The sequence below is a fragment of the Siniperca chuatsi genome, linkage group LG22, assembly GCF_020085105.1.
Source record: "Siniperca chuatsi isolate FFG_IHB_CAS linkage group LG22, ASM2008510v1, whole genome shotgun sequence".
Classification (NCBI taxonomy): Eukaryota; Metazoa; Chordata; class Actinopteri; order Centrarchiformes; family Sinipercidae; genus Siniperca; species Siniperca chuatsi.
In genome coordinates this window covers 13,006,235-13,029,166 of record NC_058063.1, presented here as the reverse complement: position 1 = coordinate 13,029,166, position 22,932 = coordinate 13,006,235, and the positions used below count along the sequence as shown (strand labels likewise).

General features: G+C 41.4%; 1 protein-coding gene across 2 annotated transcripts; it reads left to right on the top strand.

Moving 5' to 3' along the window:
- Positions 1-1,761: 1,761 nt before the first annotated feature.
- On the top strand, positions 1,762-21,396 carry hdlbpb (high density lipoprotein binding protein b). Of its 2 annotated transcripts, none has more exons than XM_044184971.1 (28): positions 1,762-1,899; positions 3,748-3,827; positions 4,966-5,067; positions 5,430-5,581; positions 5,964-6,179; positions 7,582-7,788; positions 8,062-8,277; positions 9,763-9,969; positions 10,916-11,023; positions 11,281-11,385; positions 12,065-12,143; positions 13,097-13,236; positions 13,349-13,453; positions 13,546-13,659; positions 13,748-13,834; positions 13,940-14,071; positions 14,881-15,099; positions 15,264-15,485; positions 15,641-15,859; positions 16,157-16,298; positions 16,527-16,654; positions 16,738-16,842; positions 17,027-17,161; positions 17,540-17,683; positions 18,828-19,007; positions 19,120-19,236; positions 19,697-19,852; positions 20,071-21,396. In XM_044184971.1, the coding sequence occupies exons 3-28, from the start codon at positions 4,992-4,994 to the stop codon at positions 20,161-20,163; spliced, it is 3,804 nt and encodes a 1,267-aa protein (XP_044040906.1). In that variant the 5' UTR covers positions 1,762-1,899; positions 3,748-3,827; positions 4,966-4,991; the 3' UTR covers positions 20,164-21,396. The 2 variants fall into 2 exon arrangements, with proteins under 2 accessions (XP_044040906.1, XP_044040907.1); XM_044184972.1 differs by lacking the exon at positions 1,762-1,899 and adding an exon at positions 1,904-2,028.
- The last annotated feature ends 1,536 nt before the right edge of the window (positions 21,397-22,932 follow it).

Genomic DNA, 22,932 nt, shown 5'->3' with positions numbered 1-22,932 from the left:
CAACTCAGTCTCTATTGTCCCACATAGGAAATTTGGCTTGCAGCCTTTAAAACAGTAACACGCCATAGAAGTAAAAGCAATAACTGATAGTAACAAGCAAAAACAAAAAAACATAAATAAGAATAAGTTCAAAGGGAGAAAAGACAGGGACTATATTACAGTGCTACAGTGCTAGTAACTGCAGAGGTAAGTGCAAATTATTTGCATCCTATATTCTCAACCAGAAATCTTGCTTTGATGAAATCGTGTTTAGTGTTATATTTTGGTACTCTTATTTTGAAGGTTCAAATGTCACACTTCCTGTATTTCCTGGCTCTTTATTGTGAACTTCACGCCACTTTGGTCTTCCAATCTACTGACTATAATAACCCTCTACATATTTGTTTCTTTTATGTTTGGTGTTACACACGTATGCTATTGTGCTTTATTTGTTTGTAAAGTCTGTGCTTGTTTCAGTAATAAACAGTGAACACGTGGCTGTTTCAAATTGAGTTGTAGGCTACTGCTGCCACTCATTAAATCACTTTACTTACTTTTTTTTTTTTACGATGCAATCTGAATGGTTGACTTTTCTGAGTAGATTAATTTCACTTGTGTTAATGAAGCAGTGGCATGACATACTATTATGGTATGGTGATCCCTGCTTGTAAATGACTATCACATGATACAGTATACAACTAACTCTTTATGGTACATGACAGGTGCACAGAAGGAGGTGCTTGGCTATTGCAAACGTCCCTCCCCTCTCCTCTGTGTGTTACTCCTGTATCGTACTTCCACCTTGCGCCTTGGTTTGGAACAGACATGAAGTGTCCATTAAATTGGGGAAACTGAATTCTTCAGAGATTACACTTTATTTTAGATGTTTTATTGTTTTCACTGCCACACCAGAGGTCAAAAAATATGTTGGGCTGTAAGTGGTGGCAATAAGGTTTTAATTGCTCTGGGAATCAATATCTTATGGAAGCCCATTTGTGCTAGGAAAAGAAAAAACAAATAGATGAAAAGTAATACGTAATAAACATAAAAATACTCATGATAAGTCAAATTTGTGATTTACCACCGTTTTACCAAAATGTTGGTTTAATATTTCAAAATTTTAATTTAGTAATCCAAAAATGTAAGTTTCTATCTCATTATTTTGACTTTGCATGTCAAACCTTTGACTTACTATCGCATAACTTTTACTTAGTGACTCAAAATGTTGACTAGCTCATAATCTTGACTTACTATCTTATAATTATGACTTTGCAACTCAGAATTATGAATTACTCATAATCTCATAATTTTCATTTAGTAATACAAAATTTTACTTTCTATCTCATCATTTTGACTTTGTGAATCCAAAGTTGATTCACTATCTGATCATTTTAACTTACTGCCTCCTAACTTTTTCTCATAATATTTACTTACCATGAGTATTTTTATTTCTATCATTTATTATCAATTTTTCCTTTTCTGTGTGAAATTGGGCTTCCATAATATCTAGGCTGGATATAACTTCAGAAAAAGTATGATGCGCTGACTCCTGTAGAGCATACAGGCCATTATGAATGAGAAGTAGACCCGGTCAGTTTGATGGACGTGAGACGTTGCGGGGGCTGATAACTTGAGACCTTCTTTCACTTATCGATTACCATTCAGGACGCCACATTTAGGGTCTTCTACAGCTGAATATAACAGCAAAGTGAGAAAAGTGAGACTAAAATCACGCGGATCTATTTAACTTGGATGCTCTTGTTGCGTAAAGATACTGCGGCATTTCCTTTATACTCGGTGAGTCGCAGTGCATGCTTGTATCGCTCCGCCGGCAGAGGAAATGCTCCTAGACCAATCACATCTGTGTTTACACCATCACCTGTCAAACATACACCCTCTGCTATATTTTCTCTCTGAAAGGTAGGGTTTCTGTATTTATTTCACCTTCGCTTTGTATCTAAATGGGAACACCGTGGATGAAGTCAGGGTGTAGGCATGGCAGCGAGAAAGCCGGTTCGACTATAACGAGAAGCAGCCAGGGTTAGCAAGGTTGGCGCCCCCGGAGCTAGCTAGCTGGTTATCTGTCCGCCTGTCTGGTTTTTTAGCCGATTATCAGAAAGTCCTTGCGCCTAATCATCCCGGCTGAGGTCGGAGCACAGCGATATGTGTTATCTTAGCGAACTGGCTAAAGAATGTTTGAAACCATGAGCATTTGTTTGTTAGAAGAGGTTAACATAGCCTTCACGCTAACGGGACCAGCCATGCAGCGCATCCCCAAGCTAGCAATAAAGATTCGGCTAGAGGAGAGATGCGATTAGCGGACCGTTAGCTAGCACGGTGCACGGTTGGATTAATTTCACCGTCTATGTTTCTTATTTATCTGTAGAGAATTGGTAACACAGTGTTATTTATAGCCACAGCCGCTGCAGAGTTAACGTTAAACCGTGTTGCAGTGAGCCATGTGTCTTTTGTTTCTTTTCAGTTTTCTCGCTTTGTTGCATTTCAATGTAATTGTTAGCAATGAAACATTGTGGTGATCCACAATAGGAGACTTGCGACAACAGTTACTTAACCCCTTAACAAATGGTGGAAGAAGTATTGAGACGAATTACTTAAGTAAAAGTAGCAATACCACAATGTAAAAATAATACAATTAAAAGTAATTCGTTCAAATTGGTAACTAAGCATTAACAGCAAAATATACTTTAAGTTTCAAAAGTACTGATTATGTGGGAGAATGAACCCAGTCAGTTACATTACATTAATTAGTACTGCTGCATTAAGGTGTAAGTAGCCTTTGACTGTAGTATGTGGTTTAGGTGGAGCTAATTTTAGCTACTCTATTTGCTGTTGAGTAGTTTAATCTGTAACGGTGCACCATATTTTCTAAGCTCATTATAGTTTCTGTTTCTGCAAAGTAACTTGCTGTCAAATTAATGAAGATGGGGATGTAAATAGAGTAAAAAGTACAATATTTGCCTCTGAAATGTAGTGAGGTAGTAGTATGAAGTAGCTTAAAATGGATATACATGTACAGTACTTGAGTAAATGTACTTAGTTGCATTCCACCACTTCGCTTAACATTCAGTTACCCTCCTGGTTTCCTCAGAAGTAGCTTTAAGGTTGTTAAAATCATCTTGTTACACGGTTTGACAGTATCATATATATTCTCTATCATCTTGTTCCAGCTCTTCACTGAAGCTGTGTGATGTTTTCACAGAGTTAAATATTTAAACCCAAGATATCAAATGGACATATTACACGTTTTGTGCATCATTTTATACACATTTTACTTTAGCCTGGCATATTTGGCATCTTTGAAAACCTTTGGATCTCCACTAGAATTTAAAACAAAGCTGAACAATCTTTGGCTGCACATCTTGAGTTTATAATGTCTGTCCAACTGGTTGCTGTGGGGTTAAGTAATTTTCCCCCCTGTGAACCCGACACCAGGGGCTGAACTTAGAAACTAGTGAGAGAGAAAAAGAAAGGGGCATCATGATTTTTGTTCACCAAGTACAGTACAGACTCACATTTTGTGGTTACATTCGAAATTTGTAAAACTATAAAAGAATGCCGATGGGCAGGGAGATGTGGAGAGGGGAGGGGAAGAGAAAGGAGGAGAGTGAATCAGATCCAGACAGTATAAGGTGCAGTGCAGTGTGGGTGTTTACTGTACTAACCCAGCCTCCGTGCTGTAGAGCGTTTTGATTCACAGTGTTCACTTTTCAGTCTCTCTTTTTTTTTTTCCTTCTCCTGTGCACCCAGGAGCTGAAACACACACTCACACTGAAGCGCCTACGGTAGCCGCTAACTGGACGGACTCTCTGGCAATTGACCTTTTGCAGGTAAGCCTGGGCTCACTTTGTAAAATACAGTTAGACGAAGCTACCTCTGCTTGATCGGATCATCCACAGCTTTAACTTAGTGTTACCGTATCCTTCAATATTTCCCACAAGACTGACTTACTCCTTGAGATGCATCTTATACTTTTTTTGTGTAATTACATGTTCTTGGCTTTTAGGGGGGGTTATGCAGTGTCTTTACCTGCTGGAGCAGATATTACATGGCAGTTATGATCTGAATACACGCTGGGAACACATAGTAACATTTCAGGAGAAACAATCCTACTGGAACATTTCATAGATCTTAGACAATAACACTAAGTCACTGTTGTGCTCAGCCAGAAGCATCACACAGCGAGGGGATGGGTTTGCATGCCTGTTTATGAGTGAGAAAAACATTGAAGATGAAAAAAAGGGAAGAAATGTAAGAGAAAAAACCTGAATTCCTCCATCAACTGTTAATTAGAGAACAATTTTTATGACGTTCTCGTAATTGTGTGCTTTTTAACATTCTAATGATTTTTATGTTACTGCTGCACCAGCTGTTAGTAGCCATAAAAATGCAATTTCCACCCTGACGAGCGTCTCTGTGCTCACAAAACATGCACAGTCAGAGGAGCAGTTCAAGGATTTGTAGGTAAAAATGTAAAAATGTCCAGGGAAGATCCACTGTTGACAAGATCCCGTGATTCTGAATCACAAGGAATGCCAGCAGCAGTTGTTTTTAGTCCAGGACAGCTCTTAGTGTATGACTTGTGATAACCCTGTCCCTGAGGCTTTGTGGCATCGTGTGTTTGTCTGAGGCTCGTAAAGTGTTAATTGGAGCATTTCAGGTGTAACGTGCAGCATTGGTGCAAGGTAGCAATGCCACAGAGGCAGCCTTAATCTTCAGGGGCTTGAGGAAAGCAATCCTAGAGAATATACAAAGTGCAATCGAAGGGGAGAAGAACAATGTAAGAGATGCAGTTTGAAATGGGCTTCTGTATTCCTGATGGCTTTTTTGCTTTTGGATCATAGAGTTAGTACTTTCTGAATATTAAATTTCATGCAGATACAGCAAATAATTTCCTCCTCGGAGATTATAGGGTTTGATTTATTCTTATTTTTATGCACTCCATCCTTCCCCACCATTCTGTCTTAGTGGAATAGCGGAATAAGTCTTGAACAATGAGCTCAGTGGCAGTGTTGACCCCGGAGAGCTTTGCGGAGCATCGCAGTGGCCTCAAGGACCAGGAGATTACAGGTAACGTCCAGCTGTCATCTACTTACCTGTTTTTTACTTTTGTTAGAAAGGTTTCACCTCAGTAGCCCAAGCTAGTTAGCCACTTATTAGCCTGAGAAATCAGGTAAACCTTTTTAGATTTTTCCTACTGTATTCTCTGTTTTAATGTACTGTACACGATACTTTATGAATGTTTTTTTTTCTGAGGCAGGTATGATTTTTGAGTTACAGTATTTCTCCTCTCAGTATAGTTATTGACTGCCTCCCATATTATCTCCCCCTAATTTTAATAATCCTCCTCTATCCATCCATCCATCCATATATACATGTTTTCTTCCTCCATCCTTACCTTCATCTTATTTATCTTCGTCTCTCCGGACCAGGCTGTGTCCCGGAGGATGAGGCCTACATCCCGACCTACCTGGAGGCCTTCCCTCCGCTGCCGGAGAAAGGGGCACCAGGGGAGAAGGCCGGGGAGCCGGCTTCAGCGTGGGGGAGCAAGATAAGGCCCATCAAAGCCTCTGTTATCACCCAGGTCAGGCAGCCACTGACTACACAAGTATACACATACAAATGTTTTGAGTGAATGAACACACATTGAAGAAAGAAGAAAGATGGCATTGTAAACACTCAGCTTCTAATTTGCAAACTGTTTTGACTTTAACAATGACTATTGTTTGTGCAAAAACATTTAAATGCATCAAAACTATAAATAAGTATGAAAGGAAAACAGTTGATGTCTGTCCTTCATTCCTCTGCTCTTTAGATATTTTTCTGACCGTAAATAAATTTGGCCACCATCCACATTAGCAGCAGTAGAGCTGGTCAATAAAAAACACCTGTATTGGAAAGGTAATCAAACGAGACACGTTGCCTGAAATTTGAATCTCCTCCCCTTGAACCCGCTCTGTGTGAAGGTGTTCCATGTGCCCCTGGAGGAGCGTCGCTACAAGGACAACAGCCAGTTTGGGGAGGGCGAGGAGGCCAAAGTGTGCTTGGATATCATGCAGCGGACGGGGGCGCACATTGAGCTGTCCCTGGCCAAAGACCAGGGCCTGTCCATCATGGTCACCGGCAAACTGGACTCTGTCATGAAGGCTCGCAAGGAAATCGTAGCTCGCCTGCAGACGCAGGTAAAGTTGTTTGTGCCTATAATTTGTCATATGTCGGAACTGTTGTGGCATACTGAGTGCATGGCAAGGTTGCTGTTAAAAAAAATAAATTACAGTATTTCTCATTATAATATCAGAAAGGAATTTTTTTAAATATAACCTTTTATTTACACTCAGAGAAATACATTAATGAACAAGGGCCTTCCTTTACAAGTGTGGTGAGTTAACATAAAAAAGTAACAATAAAACATTACAGTAATATGTAAAAAGCAGTAATATGAGAAGCTCAGATAACCAGTAATAAAAGAAAATAGTTATGAATATAATCGTAATAAGAGTAAAAACACAACATGTAAGTATTAATCAAAGGCATCAATGTGTTAGTCATAACCATTATTGCAAAATAAAGTTAAATTACCAATGCAGCAAGTTGATTTTCCAAAGATGCAGAATAAAATGGATATAAGTTGTTGGTTTAGCTTGAAGTTGTGATTTAATTTGCACAGCTGTAGTCAGTCATGAGATTATCACCATGAGTGAAATTACTGTAATCTAAATTGGCGCAAACACATTGCGTGCTGGTGTGGAATAATTTGTATTTTTGGGGATTACACATTTCACCAAGTCTAACTTTAAGTGACTGAAATGTAAAAAAAGGGAGTTTTACACAAGGGTTTTTTGTCTTCATAATGAATTCCATTGAAAAATACCACTGGTTGACAGATGTTTCTTTGAGGAAGAACAAAGACTCACGTCACCACTTAAACTGATAAATGTTACCAATAAAATTAACAAATTGTATTTGCTGTTTTTCCATCCTCACAAAATTCTATCGCAGTAGTTTATTTTAGAAGATAACGCAGGGATAGTTAGTTCTGGCTGCAGCTTGAAAAATCCTATCTGTGCAGGCTGCTTTAGGACAAAAAGTTGAGCTGAAAAATGACCGTCAGCTCCCAAGGGTGGCCTTTCTGGGCTTCAGCAGCAAACATGCTGATTTCCACTTCAAGTGGTGCACTGAGGTCTACCTGTTTAGCTGAGCTGCAGTTATTGATACAATAGTGCAGAAAAACACTCTGTCCTCTTCGCAAGGTTGAATGCTTTTGTTGTTGTTGTTTACCTACTGAAAACTCACATATTTCGTTGTTACTGTTAAGTTTCATCCAATTACTGTGAAACTAGCAATGTGAGAAACTAGAAAACTAATATTCCCATCTCCAGTGTCATACAAATGTGGAAACTGAAGGTGAACCATCAACCAATGTGTATTTTTATGGATATGTCTGATACTCCAGAGAGAGATCTATATAATGCTAATGAAATCAGTTCAGGCAAGATAATGTGCCCTGATTTAATGATTTGCTGCCATTTTAGATTGTGTATCAATGCAAATTGAACTCACTTTCTCCTTGAAACTTCCTCCCAGGCCTCAGCTACAGTCGCCATCCCCAAGGAGCACCATCGTTTTGTCATTGGTAAGAACGGCGAGAAGCTGCAGGAGCTGGAGCTGAAGACCGCCACCAAGATTGCTATTCCACGTCCTGACGACCCTAGCGCCAACATCCGCATCACTGGCACCAAGGAGGGCATCGAGAAGGCTCGCCACGAAATACTTCTGATCTCTGCTGAACAGGTCAGCTGTGGGGTTCAGTTTGTGCTGTGATCTTTAGAAATGTAGGCCTGAAAGCAGAAGTAGCTGAGGGTTAAATGGCCGTGCAATGGACTAACGAGTAAATAAATGCTATTGATACATTCATGACTCGGCCATCAAGAGCTGAAGACTAAAATTATCTGTGTATACATGCTAGTTAACCTCGCTCATTGAATACTGAATTTCTTTTTGACACTATACTTTATTGTTTCTCCAATCATGGCCCCTTCTTCCTCACACTCACCCAATCATCAGGATAAGCGTGCAGTGGAGCGTCTGTCCCTGGAGAAGGCCTTCCACCCATTCATCGCCGGCGCCCACAACCGGCTGGTGCAGGAGCTGAGCCAGGAGACGGGCGCTCGCATCAGCATCCCCCCGCCCAGCCTGCCCAAGGACGAGATCGTCATCACCGGGGAGAAGGAGGCCGTTGCCCTGGCACTCAGCCGCATCCGAGCCATCTACGACGACAAGGTGCGTTTGTTCAAAAGGTTTCCAGCAATCATAGAGCTCATATAACCCCGTTCTAACTAACTTACCCTGGCTCCTGATTGAGTTTAGAATTGATTTGTAATGTTAAATTGAATTTAAAGCAATTAGTGGCTTAGCAACAGCTTAAATAACAGATCCTTTATCTCCATGTGTACAAAGCAGTCTTTAATCTAACTGCAATGCATTTGTGTCCTGGTGGACTAATGGTAAAGACATACCATTTAACTGCAGCTTTCATGGTTTGATTCCGTCCAGGGACGTTTGTTTAATACACCTCTCTCTCCCCTTGTTTGCTGTCTCTATCTCTACTGTCAACTGTCTAAAAACAAAAAAAGACCCTTTAACTAAAAAATTATGATTTCTCTGTTCCTATTATGCTCATTGTCTGTTTTCTGTTGTTTGTTATTTCTATTATTTTGCATTTTCTCAAATTCTTCTTCTGTTTAATTCTATTTTTTGTCTACATATTTTCATTCTATCTGATCACTAGTGATGATTATTTTAACAATTAGTGTTTGTCTTTTGCATCAAAATTTCACATACACACTGAATTAAGAACACCCACAAATATCAGTGTAAGCATAGAAAGAAACACAAAAGCAAAGCAAGGAACAAAATAAAACATGAAAACTGGATCAGGGACAGTTAATGAGAGTGAATCAAACACTTGTTTTACATTCCTACCTGCTCTTGTTCTGTCATTTTGTGGATTGTGCAGTAATTTATGCCAGCTTTTAGTCTGCATTAGACTTGACATTTTGGACGTTCGGGTATTGCTGTTACCCAGAAGGACTTGCTGAGAGTGGGCAGTTTGGGATTTTGTTCAGGGCTTTATGGAAGGACACACATGTGATTGCAGATGTTAACCTTGTGGTTCTTTCTTTTCACCAGTCTCACTTTAACCACTTGTTTACTCTGGCGCCTGGATCTTAAACCTCATCTGCAATAAAAAATGCTCGGTATAGTCAGACAAACTGTGTGTTTTTGGAATGAGGAGGTTTTATCATTATGTTTAACAGTCAATGGTGTCGTTTGATTTCCTACCACACAAATTTTCGCATTCTCTACAGACGTTTACAAGAAACTAGAAAAGATGGATGAAATTTGGAGAGGATGTGTGTGTTTGTATGTGTGTACCAGATGATCGCTGGTGATAGGCAAGTCGGAGATTATGTGCAGAGAAAATTGGATTTCACCAGAGAACAACAGGATGAGAATGCTAATGTCATTTTGTGCATATGTATGAGAGGCAAAAACAAATATATTTTCTCTGTTTTCGCTTTCAATCACTTTCTTCTCCCTCTCTGCTCACCTCTTGCCCGCTTATTTCCTCTTGTCTTACTGTCGCTCAGTCCTTCCTGTTTCCTGTCTTTCATTCCTCTTTCTGTCACCTGTTGTGTTCCCATCCATCCCTCCATGTGGCTCACTCATCACTTCTTCTAATCTTCTCCCTTTCCACCCGTGCAGAAGAGGAAGACCACCACCATCTCCGTAGAGGTGAAGAAGTCTCAGCATAAGTACATTGTAGGTCCAAAGGGCAACACCCTGCAGGAGATCCTGGAGGCCACGGGGGTGTCTGTGGAGATGCCCCCTCTGGACTCTGGCTCAGAGACCATTATCCTCAGGGGGGAGCCTGACAAGCTGGGACCGGCGCTCACGCAGGTGTACGCAAAGGTGAGGAAGAGAGTGGAGGTTGAAAGTGCATGATTAGGAGTGTCAGAGTCAAGTCACAGAAATGTCCTCTTTTTGAAACTTTAATTTTTATCAGATGTCAGAACAACACCGTTACCAGGCACGATCACACCCACATCCTAATTATTGAAAGGCAGGTACATTTAAATCTTTAAATCTGCATGATAAGCTTATAATTGTCCATGAGCAGCAATGCATGCAACATACAAAAAGGGAAAAAAGTAAGTTACATGAGAGCATGGAAGAAGCAACATTTTACACCATTTACACAAATACCTTTAGTCCATGATTTCATGTATAGATAATTTCTCTATCTTAGTAGAAAGGTTAGTATTTCCATCTTGTGAATTTCTTTAAAGCTGTAATAATTTATTTTGGCCTGTTGTGGGCAGCAGAACAAGCTGAAAACATGACATTGGCATATCATCACCTCATGAAGTTGATATGGCGTACATGTTAGCAAACAGTTGCCTAGTTACACATCAAACACACACAGAGCAACGTTAGCATTCATTTGTTGTGTTTCTGGCCACCCGATGAATGTAAGTTGGTTAGCAGCTCCTGAGGGAAATATGTGGCTCTTTAGGTGCTAAATGCTCCACTGTGGTCACCAGCTAATTGTTAACTTTGACTGACTGTTTGGTGCTAAGCAGGTGATGTGTAGTGGGTGAAAGACAACCCACTACAGTGAAATTGTGGGCTGTAAAACCAAAACAATGAGCTGAAAGAGACTAAAAAACTCTGTAGATCTGAGGGGAACTGCAGAGCGACCCCTCTCACATTACATGTAGTCATTTGATTCATTGTAAATATAAAAATATTTGCTAGAGCAGCTTTAATTTCCAGTCAGTTATTTATTGATTGTGACTTCAGTGAGGTTGTGAGTGTAAACTGGATTTTAACTTGTGAGCTCTTTGTCCCTGCGCAGGCGAAGAGTGTGATGGTGATGGAGGTGACCGCTCCGGCCTGGCTGCATCGCTTCATCATTGGCAAGAAAGGACAGAACATCGGGCGGATCACACAGCAGCTACCACGGGTGAGGGGAGAGGGAGAGATAAAACACACATTTTCTCCTACAAGCCTGTAGGATAAAGGGTGTATTGCAGTGACAGTGTGTGGGATTTTAAATCATATATCAACAGAGAAGTGAACCGTGCATATCATGCGGGAGGTGAAGAAGGAGGAAAAATTGACAAGTGACAGCAGCATGGCAGAGGATACTTGTAACATGGATTGAGCTGTGTCACATTTAGATTGCCTCGTCTTTTTCCGTGTGTGTGTGTGTGTGTGTAGGTTCACATAGAGTTTACGGACGGTGAGGAGCGCATCAGTCTAGAGGGGCCAACAGAGGAGGTGGAACAGGCTCAGGCTCAGATACAAGAGATCATCAAGGACCTGGTGAGTACTCACACAAACACACACACAGAGCTAAAATCAAGGGCCTTTTTCAAAAAACCATCTACAATAGAAAGTGTACAAACCTGCCCTAACATCTGAGGTGTGTAGCTGCTGTGTTACAGCTATTAAATGATCACATTCCTGTTAATAGTGCTGATTCTTTATTAACAACTTGTTCCACAAATACGGCTCAGGTCAGACGAAACAACCAATTGAAGACGCCATCTTGGGCTTTAAGAAATTGTGATGGGCATTTTCGCCATTTTATAGACCAAACCATGAATCAGTTAATAGAGAAAATAATTAGCAGATTAATCAATGATGAAAATAATCGTTAGTTGCAGCTCTACACGGGATATTTATTACAATAAAAGGATCCGTGTTATGATATGAAAGGTAGTTGTGAATGATATCTCTTAAAAGACTTAAAACACATTCAAATGCTTATATAATTTATTTCAAGGTACTTGTAACATTTCTACCCAAATCACAGGAAGCATTGCTGTATCAGAATCTGTGGAAGATTTGGAAGTTCACTCCTATTTACTCTTAGAATAAAGACTTGGAAGGCTGAAGAGACAAGAAAAGAAACAATACAGATATACAGATTTGATGGGGTTCAGTACTGTAGCTCAGGTATGAATTCAGTGACAAATCTTAAATCTCCCTCTGTGTGCAGCTGGTGAGGATGGACTACACTGAAGTCATCATAGACCAGCGTTTCCACAGACACCTCATCGGAAAGAACGGAGCCAACAGTGAGTACACTTCTGTTCTGCTGATCTCAACAGAAAAAACTGGGACATCAACGCTGCTGGGTTTTAGAGTTCAAATGCCAGTGGGACCAGCCATTTTTAAATATGCGAACTTCATGATAGGATGAATAAAATCATCCACCAAATGGCATGTATTGTATCAGACAGTACACACACTCACACAGATCACTATATTTTAGCCATGTTTTTCCTATTTTAGCCAGAAGTGTCGCATCTTGTGCAAATTACTTGTGTGTCTGTCCACTGATAGTCATGGACAGCCAGTTAAGAGACCCTGCATCAAATTCTGGTTTTCAAAAAAGCACTATGATAATATTTTGTGGCATACTTATGTTGTGTGTTTGTTAGTAGTGTTCATATTATGACTCTGCTCTGCTGACAGACAATCTGGCATGCGCTAAAACCAACTTTAAGACATTTAAAATTTGCAGTAATAAAGTCTTAAAGGCTTGAAAGGTAGGAAAGGTAAAAAGTTTGTAATTTCAGTCGTCATGAAGCAGAGTGGCTGTGCTCGGACTCAATTCATGTCAGTTACAATGGACTCCGGTAGTGACCAGTTTTCAGTCTAAAGCGCAGAAATGGATTATGATGCAGGAGTGGTGTGGCAGGTTTCTATGAACAGTTTGACACACAGTTTTGGAATCTGACTCAATTCAAGCTGAGCACAGCCATGACGGCTGAAATTACAAACTCCTTACAGCTACCTTTCAAGCCCTTAAGACTTTATTACTGCAAATTTAAAATGTCTTAAAGTTGGCTCCATGACAGATGAACCTACATACTGTTTACAGCCACCTTTCAAGCCTACAGGGGGGGTTAGTGTTTTGATCCTCAGAAGATTTGGGTGGAAAAACTGTGACACCCTCTCTCTTCAGTTTTTCACCATTCTGTCACACCATCCATCCCTCCCTGCTTTTTCTTCACCCTCTCTACAGTCAATCGAATCAAGGAGCAGTACAAAGTGTCGGTACGAATCCCCCAGGACTCTGAACGAAGTGGCCTGGTCCGGATAGAGGGTGACCCTAAAGGAGTCCAGCTGGCACGCAGAGAGCTCATTGAGATGGTCCAGAGAATGGTGAGAATGGGTTGGTTCTTTCATTCATTCTGATGGTCGGCATAAAGCACAAAAAATGCTCCGTACACAGACTCCTAAGTGGCCTGCTGCCACTTTTTTTACCCGTTTTCAGGAAAACGAGCGCACCAAAGACCTGATTGTGGAGCAGAAGTTCCATCGAACAATCATCGGCCAGAAGGGAGAAAAGATCAAAGAAGTTCGAGACAAGTTCCCAGAGGTGAATGTTCTCTCAAACCCTTATCTCGCCACTTCATCATTGTAAAATAATTAGTTTTGATCCATTTCTAGCATGATCTTATCTACTTCCAGGTCATTATCAATTTCCCCGACCCGTCGCAGAAGAGTGACATCGTCCAGCTGAGAGGGCCGAAGAACGAGGTGGAGAAATGTGCCAAGTTCCTCCAGAAAATCATTGCTGACCTGGTATGACCCACCATTTTCTATCTTTGTCTCTTTGTCTGTCTCTGTCTCTCTACACTTGACTTCATAGCAGCTTTCTTCCTTTTTGTAGATTGAGAATAGCTTCTCGCTCTCCGTTCCCATCTTTAAGCAGTTTCACAAAAACATAATTGGTAAGGGCGGCGCCAACATCAAAAAGGTGAGACTTTGTAATGCACTTTGAAAATGTGAAATTTAAATTAGGCATTAATGTCAATTTAAGATTTATAAGATTTAAACTAAGAGATGCTGTTAATGCCACCAGATCCGTGAAGAGACCAACACTAAGATCGACCTGCCGACAGAGAACAGTAACTCCGAGATGATCATCATCACAGGCAAGAAGAGCAACTGTGAGGCAGCCAGAGAACGAATTCTCGCCATCCAGAGAGAACTGGTGAGAGACGTCAAACTGTCATTTGTTGCCGCTTACAGAGTTTCTGTGCAGAAAAAGATGTTTTTCTTTTGTTTTGATGTTTTCTTTTTGTTCCTTCACGGTCCTCCCAAAAATGACTTATTTACTTAGAATTACTTAATAAAACAATGGATGTGATTGAAAATATTGAGACATTTAGCAGTAAAATGCTAAAATAAATCCATTTTATGTTTATACTTTTTTATACTTCATTTATTAGATGGCCTTATCCAGTTGACATGACATGGATGTATGATGTCATCACATGGCTTCTGTCCCGTGATGACAACTGCGCTATCTCCATGACAACTGAGCAACCTATATCTGCTGAGGATGACCATGAGATATGGTTTAAAGCTCTGGAAAGGGGTGCCAACCATTAACCGCAACATCCCCGGTTTGAATTCAGCTGGGGACATTGACATTTCCTGTCATCTCTCCGCTCTTGCTACCTAATAAAGGCAGAAAATGCCAAAATAATAATAATAATAATAATAATAATAATAATAATAAAGCTGGAAAAAAACTAGTAAGTGGACCTTGAGTTAAGATTTTTTTGTCTGTTTTTGAATGAACTTTCATGCTCAACAGAATAAGTTTGATTCCAATGTGACCAAAAATTACAACACACCAAATATAAGATCTAAGATTAATTTTAAGAAGAATTAAAGCTTAAGGTCTGAATATTTGTTTTATATGTCAAGGAGGGATTAGGCCAAAGACAAAATGCTGTAAATGTAGCTGCATCACAATAATGTCCATGCTTCTTGTTTCTCTCTTCATCCCTTCAGGCCAACATTAAGGAGACGGAGGTCACCATCCCTGCCAAGCTGCACAACTCTCTGATCGGCTCCAAGGGCTGCCTCGTGCGCTCCATCATGGAAGACTGCGGCGGCGTCCACATCCATTTCCCCTCCGAGGGCTCCGGCTCGGACAAGGTCACCATCAGAGGGCCCGCTGGTGAGGTGGAGAAGGCCAAAAAACAGCTGCTGCAGCTGGCTGAAGAGAAGGTGGGTGGGGAAAGAAAAGTTTGAAGAATGGTAACTAGGGGTGGATACAAAGAGTGAAGGAACAAATAAGTGAGTTACCATAGAGAGGAGGGAAGGAGAGGGCAAATACTTACATCCCTTTCCTGTCCTCTTTAATTTCTTTTTTTCCTTCCTGCCCTTTTCAGCAAGTCAACAACTTCACAGCTGAACTTCAGGCCAAACCAGAGTATCATAAATTCCTGATCGGCCGTGGTGGGGCCAATATTCGCCGCGTGCGGGACAGGACGGGGGCCCGCATCATCTTCCCGTCGCCAGATGACACCGAGCAGGAACTGATCACCATCGTAGGGAAGGAGGAAGCTGTTCGTCAGGCCCAGAAGGAGCTGGAAAGTTTAGTCAAAAACTTGGTAATTAATACACAGCATTTATCTGATGTTGAAATTACTTATACAGCTAAATTCAGCAGAAATATAGCTTGACTTGCATTATTAGTTTAAATCTTCAGTGTCATATTACCCTATAATACCCTCCACTTACTCCATTTCTGTTTTTCCCTCTCCAGGACGATGTGGTGGAGGACAGCATGGTAGTAGACGTTCGCCACCACCGCCACTTTGTGTGCCGAAGAGGCCAGGTGCTGCGGGAGCTGGCAGAGGAGTACGGCGGAGTAGCCGTGAGCTTCCCTCGTACGGGAGCCAACAGTCAGCGGGTCACTTTGAAGGGAGCCAAGGACTGTGTGGAGGCTGCTAAGAAACGCATCCAGGAGATCATCGAGGACCTGGTAAGAAACATTTGAGAAATTCAGATCGTTATAAAATTAATTGTTTTATGTATATTTTCTTTTTGATGAATTTTGCCCAGAAAAAGACTTTTTGCTCTTAAAGAGAAAAGACCTTTTGGCAAGAGACACCTGTATGGATCAATATCGGTGTCAGGTCAAAGCTAAATCAAAGAAGTCTATATCCAGACACATCTTTTTTTTTTCTTTTTTTTTTTTCAACTGACCTTTTGACCTGAGTGCAGTGTGAGTGCAACAAATATGTCATGTCATGCTCAATGATTTTACACCCCCCACCAGGAGTCCCAGGTGAGTGTGGAGGTGGCCATCCCTCAGCGTTACCACCGTGCCATCATGGGGCCTAAAGGTTGCCGCATCCAGCACATCACCAGGGAGCACGAGGTCCAAATCAAGTTCCCCGAGAGAGACGACAGTGCTGCAGGTCTGAAACATAACACACAAGAGAAGTGTACCTGTGGCTTCACAGTACAGTAATACTAATATTGTTGTTAATATGTTGCACAAAAACAAATCCCTCTACAAGTATTGCTCTCTGAGTACACAAATTATGATATCCGGTGTCACTTTATGGACATATTTATCAAAATACACGAGAAACAGTCAAGCCAAAGACTCGCTTTTCAATCCACTATCTGTGGTACAATAACAGGTCAGGAAGCTCCACCACAGGAAAACGGTGAGGTCAGTCCAGAGGCAGAGTTTGTCCCCCGCAAGTGTGACATCATTACCATCGGTGGGCGTGCAGAGAAGTGTGAACTGGCTAAAGCCGCCCTGCTGGTAGGCAGCATTCCCCCTCAGTTCATGATGCTGTCTGTTCCCTTTTTCCTCAATAATAATTTTGTCACTGCTTCCTCTTTCAGGCATTGGTTCCCATAACAGAGGACGTCGAAGTGTCTTACGAGCTGCATCGCTACATCATCGGCCAGAAGGGCAGTGGGATCAGGAAGATGATGGAGGAGTACGAGGTTAGCTCACACTCTCTGGTGCCATCTTCTGGTCAAGAGACCTTTCATGATGCACGTTGAAATGTCTGCATCAGTGATGTAGTGAGAAAAGCTGTTTTAAACATGCTTAGCTATTGTGATACATTTAATTGGTTATAGTGATAAAAAGCGATGTGTAATTGATTGTCTGTGTGTGGTTCTGCAGGTGAACATCTGGGTGCCGCAGCCAGAGAAGCAGCTGGATGTGATCAAGGTGACGGGCCTGGCAGCCAACGTGGAGCGAGCCAAACAGGGTCTGCTTGAGAGGGTCAAAGAACTGCAGGCTGAGCAGGAGGACAGGGTACACATTACACATTAAAAAAATATTTTCTGGTTTTTGCAACATAGTTATCATTTATACTTTTGTGTAGTGCATTACGGCTCCTTACTTGGCAGGTAGAGAGTTGAAGCTTATTCTACTGTTGTACTTAAATTAACTTGCTGTGTTTTTCTGTGCACCAAACACAACTACAATTCATTTTTCCTGTTGAAAGAGCACCACACTGGATGATTACCACCTCCTAAACAGACTTCATGATAGTTGAACCTTGAGAGCATGTAGAGTTTATTATTCTACATGCAAAACATCTGATAATCGAGATTACATAGGTCATATTGAATGTGAAATAGGCATATTGTAAATATAGTTGAGGTCTGTGCTGCCCCGTCTCCTTTTCAGGCCCTGCGCAGTTTCAAGGTAACCATGTCTGTAGATCCAAAGTTTCATCCCAAGATCATCGGCCGCAAGGGAGCGGTCATCTCTCAGATCAGGAAAGACCACGACGTCAGCATCCAGTTCCCCGACAAAGGAGATGAGCAGCAGGTGTGTGTTTACTGGAATTATGTTGCCCTATAGTTTTATTTATAGTATTGGGTTGTCCGTATGTCCTTACGTCCGTCCATCCCATTCTCGTGAATGTGATATCTCAGGAACGCCTTAAAGGAATTTCTTCAAATTTGGCACAAACGTCCACTTGGACTCAAGGATGACCTGATTAGAATTTGGTTGTCAAAGGTCAAGGCCACTGTGACCTCACAAAACATGTTTTATAACTCATAACTCAAGCATTGATGATGGTGACGAAATTTCACACTTAGTGATGCCATTTTTTACCCAAAAGGTCAAAGGTCAGATTTACGGTGACATCATAAGTTCCTGGACAAACATTTCTTTGGCCATTATTCAACACCATGACTCAGGAACAGAAGGAAGATTGTGACCATATTTCACAGTTGGTTGGATAATGAACAGCTGACACTTTTAACTTAAAAGTCAAAGGTCATTTTGATCTCAAAATAGGTTTTTAGCCATAATGTAAGAATGAATTGGGCGATTCCAGATTTCACACACATGTTGACTGGGACGACACAATGAGTAAACAATAACTAGCACAGTACGGGCTTTCCTCCATCTTGTCCATTCTGCCTTTCACTTCCTGCCTCATTCTGAATTTCAAGCATCATCAGAGTCATGTGACTGCAAACAACGTATTGGAGCGTGCCTAGCTAATCGTGATCCTGTGAGTGAGTTTCACCTACAGCTCATAGAGAGGCTTCGCATCTAAAAATGCCAGGAGAAAACAAAAGCACCACATTTTGTGTAGCTGTACTCCATCATAGTAATAAATTACATGTGTACCTGTTTAGCCAATACATCTATGATCCTTAACTTCCTTTTAGCCAAAGAATACACTTTATACCTTTTATTCAACTCCTTCCAAGTATTCACTGCATATATACAGCATATATATATATATATTATATATATATATATATATATATAGAGTCTGGACAGACATGGATGTAAACTGCAACTTGACTGGTTGACGGAGGCATAACCTTAAAATAATGCTTAAAATATGTATTTTAATATTTTGTATATATTTTTATTGTATTTTATCTTCTATAACTGGATTTATCTTGAGCTCTTAATACACACTTCACATTCCTCCTCCCCCTCCCCCCAGGATCTGATTGTGATCTCCGGGTATGAGCGTAATGTGGAGGAGGCGCGGCAGGCCATCCAGCAGCTGGTGGCTGAGTTGCAGGAGATGGTGAGTCAAGATGTCCATCTGGACCCGAGGACCCACGCTCGCATCATCGGAGCTCGTGGCAAAGCCATCCGCAAGCTGATGGAGGAGTTCAAGGTCAGATGGAATTTTATACTGTGTGTGCTTACACACCAGTTTTATAGTTTAATATTTACTCTGATTCTATTTTGTATCATTATATCTTGGCTGATTTTCACCTGTTGTTCAGGTGGATATCCGGTTCCCTCAACCAGGCTCCGACGAGCCCGACAAAGTGACGGTGACAGGGCTTCCTGAGACTGTCGACAACGCCATCGACCACCTGCTCAACCTGGAGGAGGAATATGTGAGTGAATTTCCATGATCGATAGAAATTCAGTGTTTCTGCTCTGGCACTAAAGCTGACAAGCATCAGTATCTCACCAGGTGAAACCTTGGTTATAGTCAGGGAGAAAAACAATTATAAATCAGCATGAGTTCTAGGCTGAATGTACACCCAAGTATCAGGTTCTGGTTGTGTCAGTGCCATATTTAGAATAAAGGATGACCGCACACTTTAAACTTTTATTGTACCACCAAAGGTTCTACCACACTTGGTCTTTTTCAAGACAAAGGGTACTTAGTGTGTGGTCATCCTTATCCTTTTTTCTAAGTAAAAACGATTATACAAAGCAAAATGAAATGTGAACACATTAAATACAAATACACAAAATCACCTCAGTATCAGTAGGGCAGAGCAAAAGGTTCATTGGGTTGTTTGAAGAGCTGTTTTCTTCTCCCCTCCCTCCTTTCTCCACCTCTCTCAGATGCTCAATGTGACTGAGACGGAGACCTTGGCAGCTTACATGAAGCCTCCATCTCGCTATGGAGGGGGAGGGGGAGCAGGAGTGGATGATAGCAGCGGGGGTCCGGCTAAGGGCTTTGTGGTGCGGGACGCCCCCTGGAACGCAGCAGGGAACAAGGTTGGATGTGCTGGTTTTTACCTTACGCTCATTTATGGATGTAGAAATATATCAGACAGTGGTTTCTCTTACTAAATCTGAATCAGATGCAGATGAGTTGGAGAAGGAGTTTTAAATGTTTCAGAGAGATGCACTTCATATTTTGTACATTGAGTGTCTTGCCTTGCATCCAGGTTATTAGTGCAGTTTATCAAACATTTTGCATTTGTTTGTTCTAGGCTCCTGACATGAGCAGTGCGGAGGATTTCCCCACATTCGGGACAGGTGTGGCCCCGAAGCAAGCGTCCGCCTGGGGTCCCAAGAAGTTCTGAAGCCGCTCATATGGAGGAAAACAAAAAAAAACTTCTGTAAAGTAGATGATGAGAGGCAAAACAAATCTCTAATCAAATTGCTGCTCGCCTTCCTCCCTCCTCCTCTTCTCGTTAGTGACCTCCCTTTGTCTCTCTTTCTCTGTAAACCCCTTGTACCGTCCTCCCACAACCAGCCACAATGAATTCTGGGAGAACTATCCCTTCTTTTTTCTCTTAGTACCTCCACCTCCTCCTTCCCCCCGAGAGAGGAAAAAAAAGAACATTGCTCTCTTCATAGTTTTGCTGTCCGCCCTGCCTCTCGGTTGCACCACCCCTGCCGATCTCGCTGAAACATTTTAAAAACTCCTTTTTCACCTCTGACTGCCAAACTCTCCTCCTGAAAATACATCATCACCTCACTGCAGTACATTAGAAATGTTTAAACTCTTCAGAATCTGCTAAATCCGAGAAGTGGGGTCAGAGAGCACCGGGGAAATACCCTCGGACACCTGAAGCAAGACGCTTTCAGGGAGGTGGTGGTCATGTATCCAAGTAACAACAGCTAAATCTTGGATTTTTTTTTATGCTCAAAAAAAGAGGGAAGTTTTACTGTGCAAGAAGAGTTCGTAAACAATGACATCTTTTAAGGTTCTTTTCCTGTGGTTTTTACAAGGAGGTTTCTTGTTGGCTCACCTTTCCAGTCACTAACGTGGTGCAGCAGGTGAGGCAATAAGCTGTGTGTGTGTGTGTGTGTGTGTGTGTGTGTGTGTGTTAGTGGGTTCAGGAGAGGTTTTTCGCCCACAAGTGTTTGTAGATGCCCTTTTTATTTATGTCGGAGTTGGGAGCAAAAACAGCTGCTGTAGTCGACTCACTGGAGGTTTTCTTTTTAAATCCTGATGAATCAAAATACATGGAAGTTACTTTGTAATGAAGGTCGTTTTGTCACAACTGTTTATTTATTCAAAAAGGAGCCATTTTATTTGAACTACTGTGATCATGCGTTTTTATAAAAGCACCCACTGTAGCTTGATGCTTACAACCTTATGTTTGGGAGTGAATGCTGTACGTCAGGGTTTGGGCAACAGTTGTTATGTGTAAGTGTACAAAGAACTTTTCGCTATTTTTTTAAACTGTGTGGGATTTTTGTTGTTGTTGGTTTCTGGCATATTTGGAAGACTGTATGTGTGTGAGTGTGTGTGTGGGTGCGCATGAAAGTTAAGATGTATATTTGAATGAAGCTGAACCAAACTTTTACATTGTCTTTGTCCGTTTGTCTCTCTTCTCAGAGCTCATTTAGAGGTTTTTACCCTCTCAGCTTATCATTAACACTTGATTTTTACTGTCAACATGCACACAACGCTGCTTAGAATCTGACCTCCCCTCCCACAAAATGAACTCAGTATCAACAGCTGCACTTTGGTTTTCTCTCGTGCAAGTGATTCACATGTGTTTAATGACATTTTGTTGCAAAAACGTTTGTTGCCCCTTATTCCTTTGTCCAGTTCTGAGACTTAAAGCGACATGTGTCCTTTTGCTAAACTGTACAATTGGCCCAGATTTCAGTCAGTTTAATCAAAGCTTCCTTGTGCCTGGAGTCTTAAAGGAATAGTTAAATAGTTAGTTGTTTAGGAAATATACTTATTTGCTTTCTTTCCGAAAGTTGAGACAAGATTGTTGTCATTCTCAAGTCTGTATGATAAGCACGGAGCTGGAGCCAGGAGGTGATTAGCTTAGCTTAGCATAAAGACTGGAAGCTGGGGGAAAAGTGAAGAAAATACGCTTACACCTCTAAAACATACTAATTAATTAACTAACTTATATCTCGTTTATTAAATCCATACACAAACAAATGCAAAAAGTGGTACTAGGAGAAGTTATGTGCTGGGCTCAATGGCTTCCTTTTGTCTAGTGAGGTTGCCGAGCAACCAGCAGAGACACTGCACAGAAATGCTGGGCGAATGGATAATGGTTTGTCAAGAAGTAGTTCCAGCAGTGGTTAACACCTTCTAAAACCACAGATAGTCATTTTTACATTTGTTTGTGGATGGATTAAACAGATGAGATACAACGCGTTCATTGGTGAGCTTCAGAGGTGCTGGTAGATGTATTTTGGAACTTAAAACAGAGCCAAGGTAGCTGTTTCCCTAGCCCCACTTGTGACCTCAACACTCTTTTGACTTTTCTTCTTCATTAAGATTTGCGTCGGGAACGCTATGTGACCGAATCCCGGAGTAATGCATGGAGTGCTGAGGTCACAGATGGGGCTAATGGTCTCCTGTTGCGTCCGGTTGAGATGCTAAGCTAAGCTAACTACGTCCTGCAGGGGCGTAGGACTTGGGAGGGAAGGGGACTGAGTATACAGGGCCCTCATGTGAGGAGGACCCACAAAGGTACTAGAATTAATAGCAGTGGGCCCATAGAAAATGCCTATGTACAGGGTCCAGAATTTTGTGCTACGCCCCTGATGTACTGACTCCAGCTCCGAACTAATTGCGCAGATATGAGATTGATAAAGAAAGCGAATACGTGTATTTCTCAAAGTGTCAAACTATTTGAGAGGGCCAGGAAGAGCTCGGGACTTGATTGACAGCTCTTAAGTTAACGGACGTTAGAACAAAAAAGAAACTCAGGGTCCAACTTAAGTCAAAGCTGGTGCAGAAATAACTCTTTAAAGCTGACGACAGATTAGTAAACCAAACCGACTATGCAAACCAACAGGATCATACAGCAGATCACTATCTGTCAGTGGTACTTTATTGTACTTTGCTACAATTATGGCATCATTATATG

Excerpts from the sequence above, each read along its gene's own strand:
- hdlbpb (XM_044184971.1), top strand. The coding sequence starts at position 4,992 with ATGAGCTCAGTGGCAGTGTTGACCCCGGAGAGCTTTGCGGAGCATCGC. Across the intron at positions 5,068-5,429 it reads CAAGGACCAGGAGATTACAG|GCTGTGTCCCGGAGGATGAG; the intron begins GTAACGTCCAGC and ends TCTCCGGACCAG. Across the intron at positions 15,860-16,156 it reads AGGAGATCATCGAGGACCTG|GAGTCCCAGGTGAGTGTGGA; the intron begins GTAAGAAACATT and ends ACCCCCCACCAG.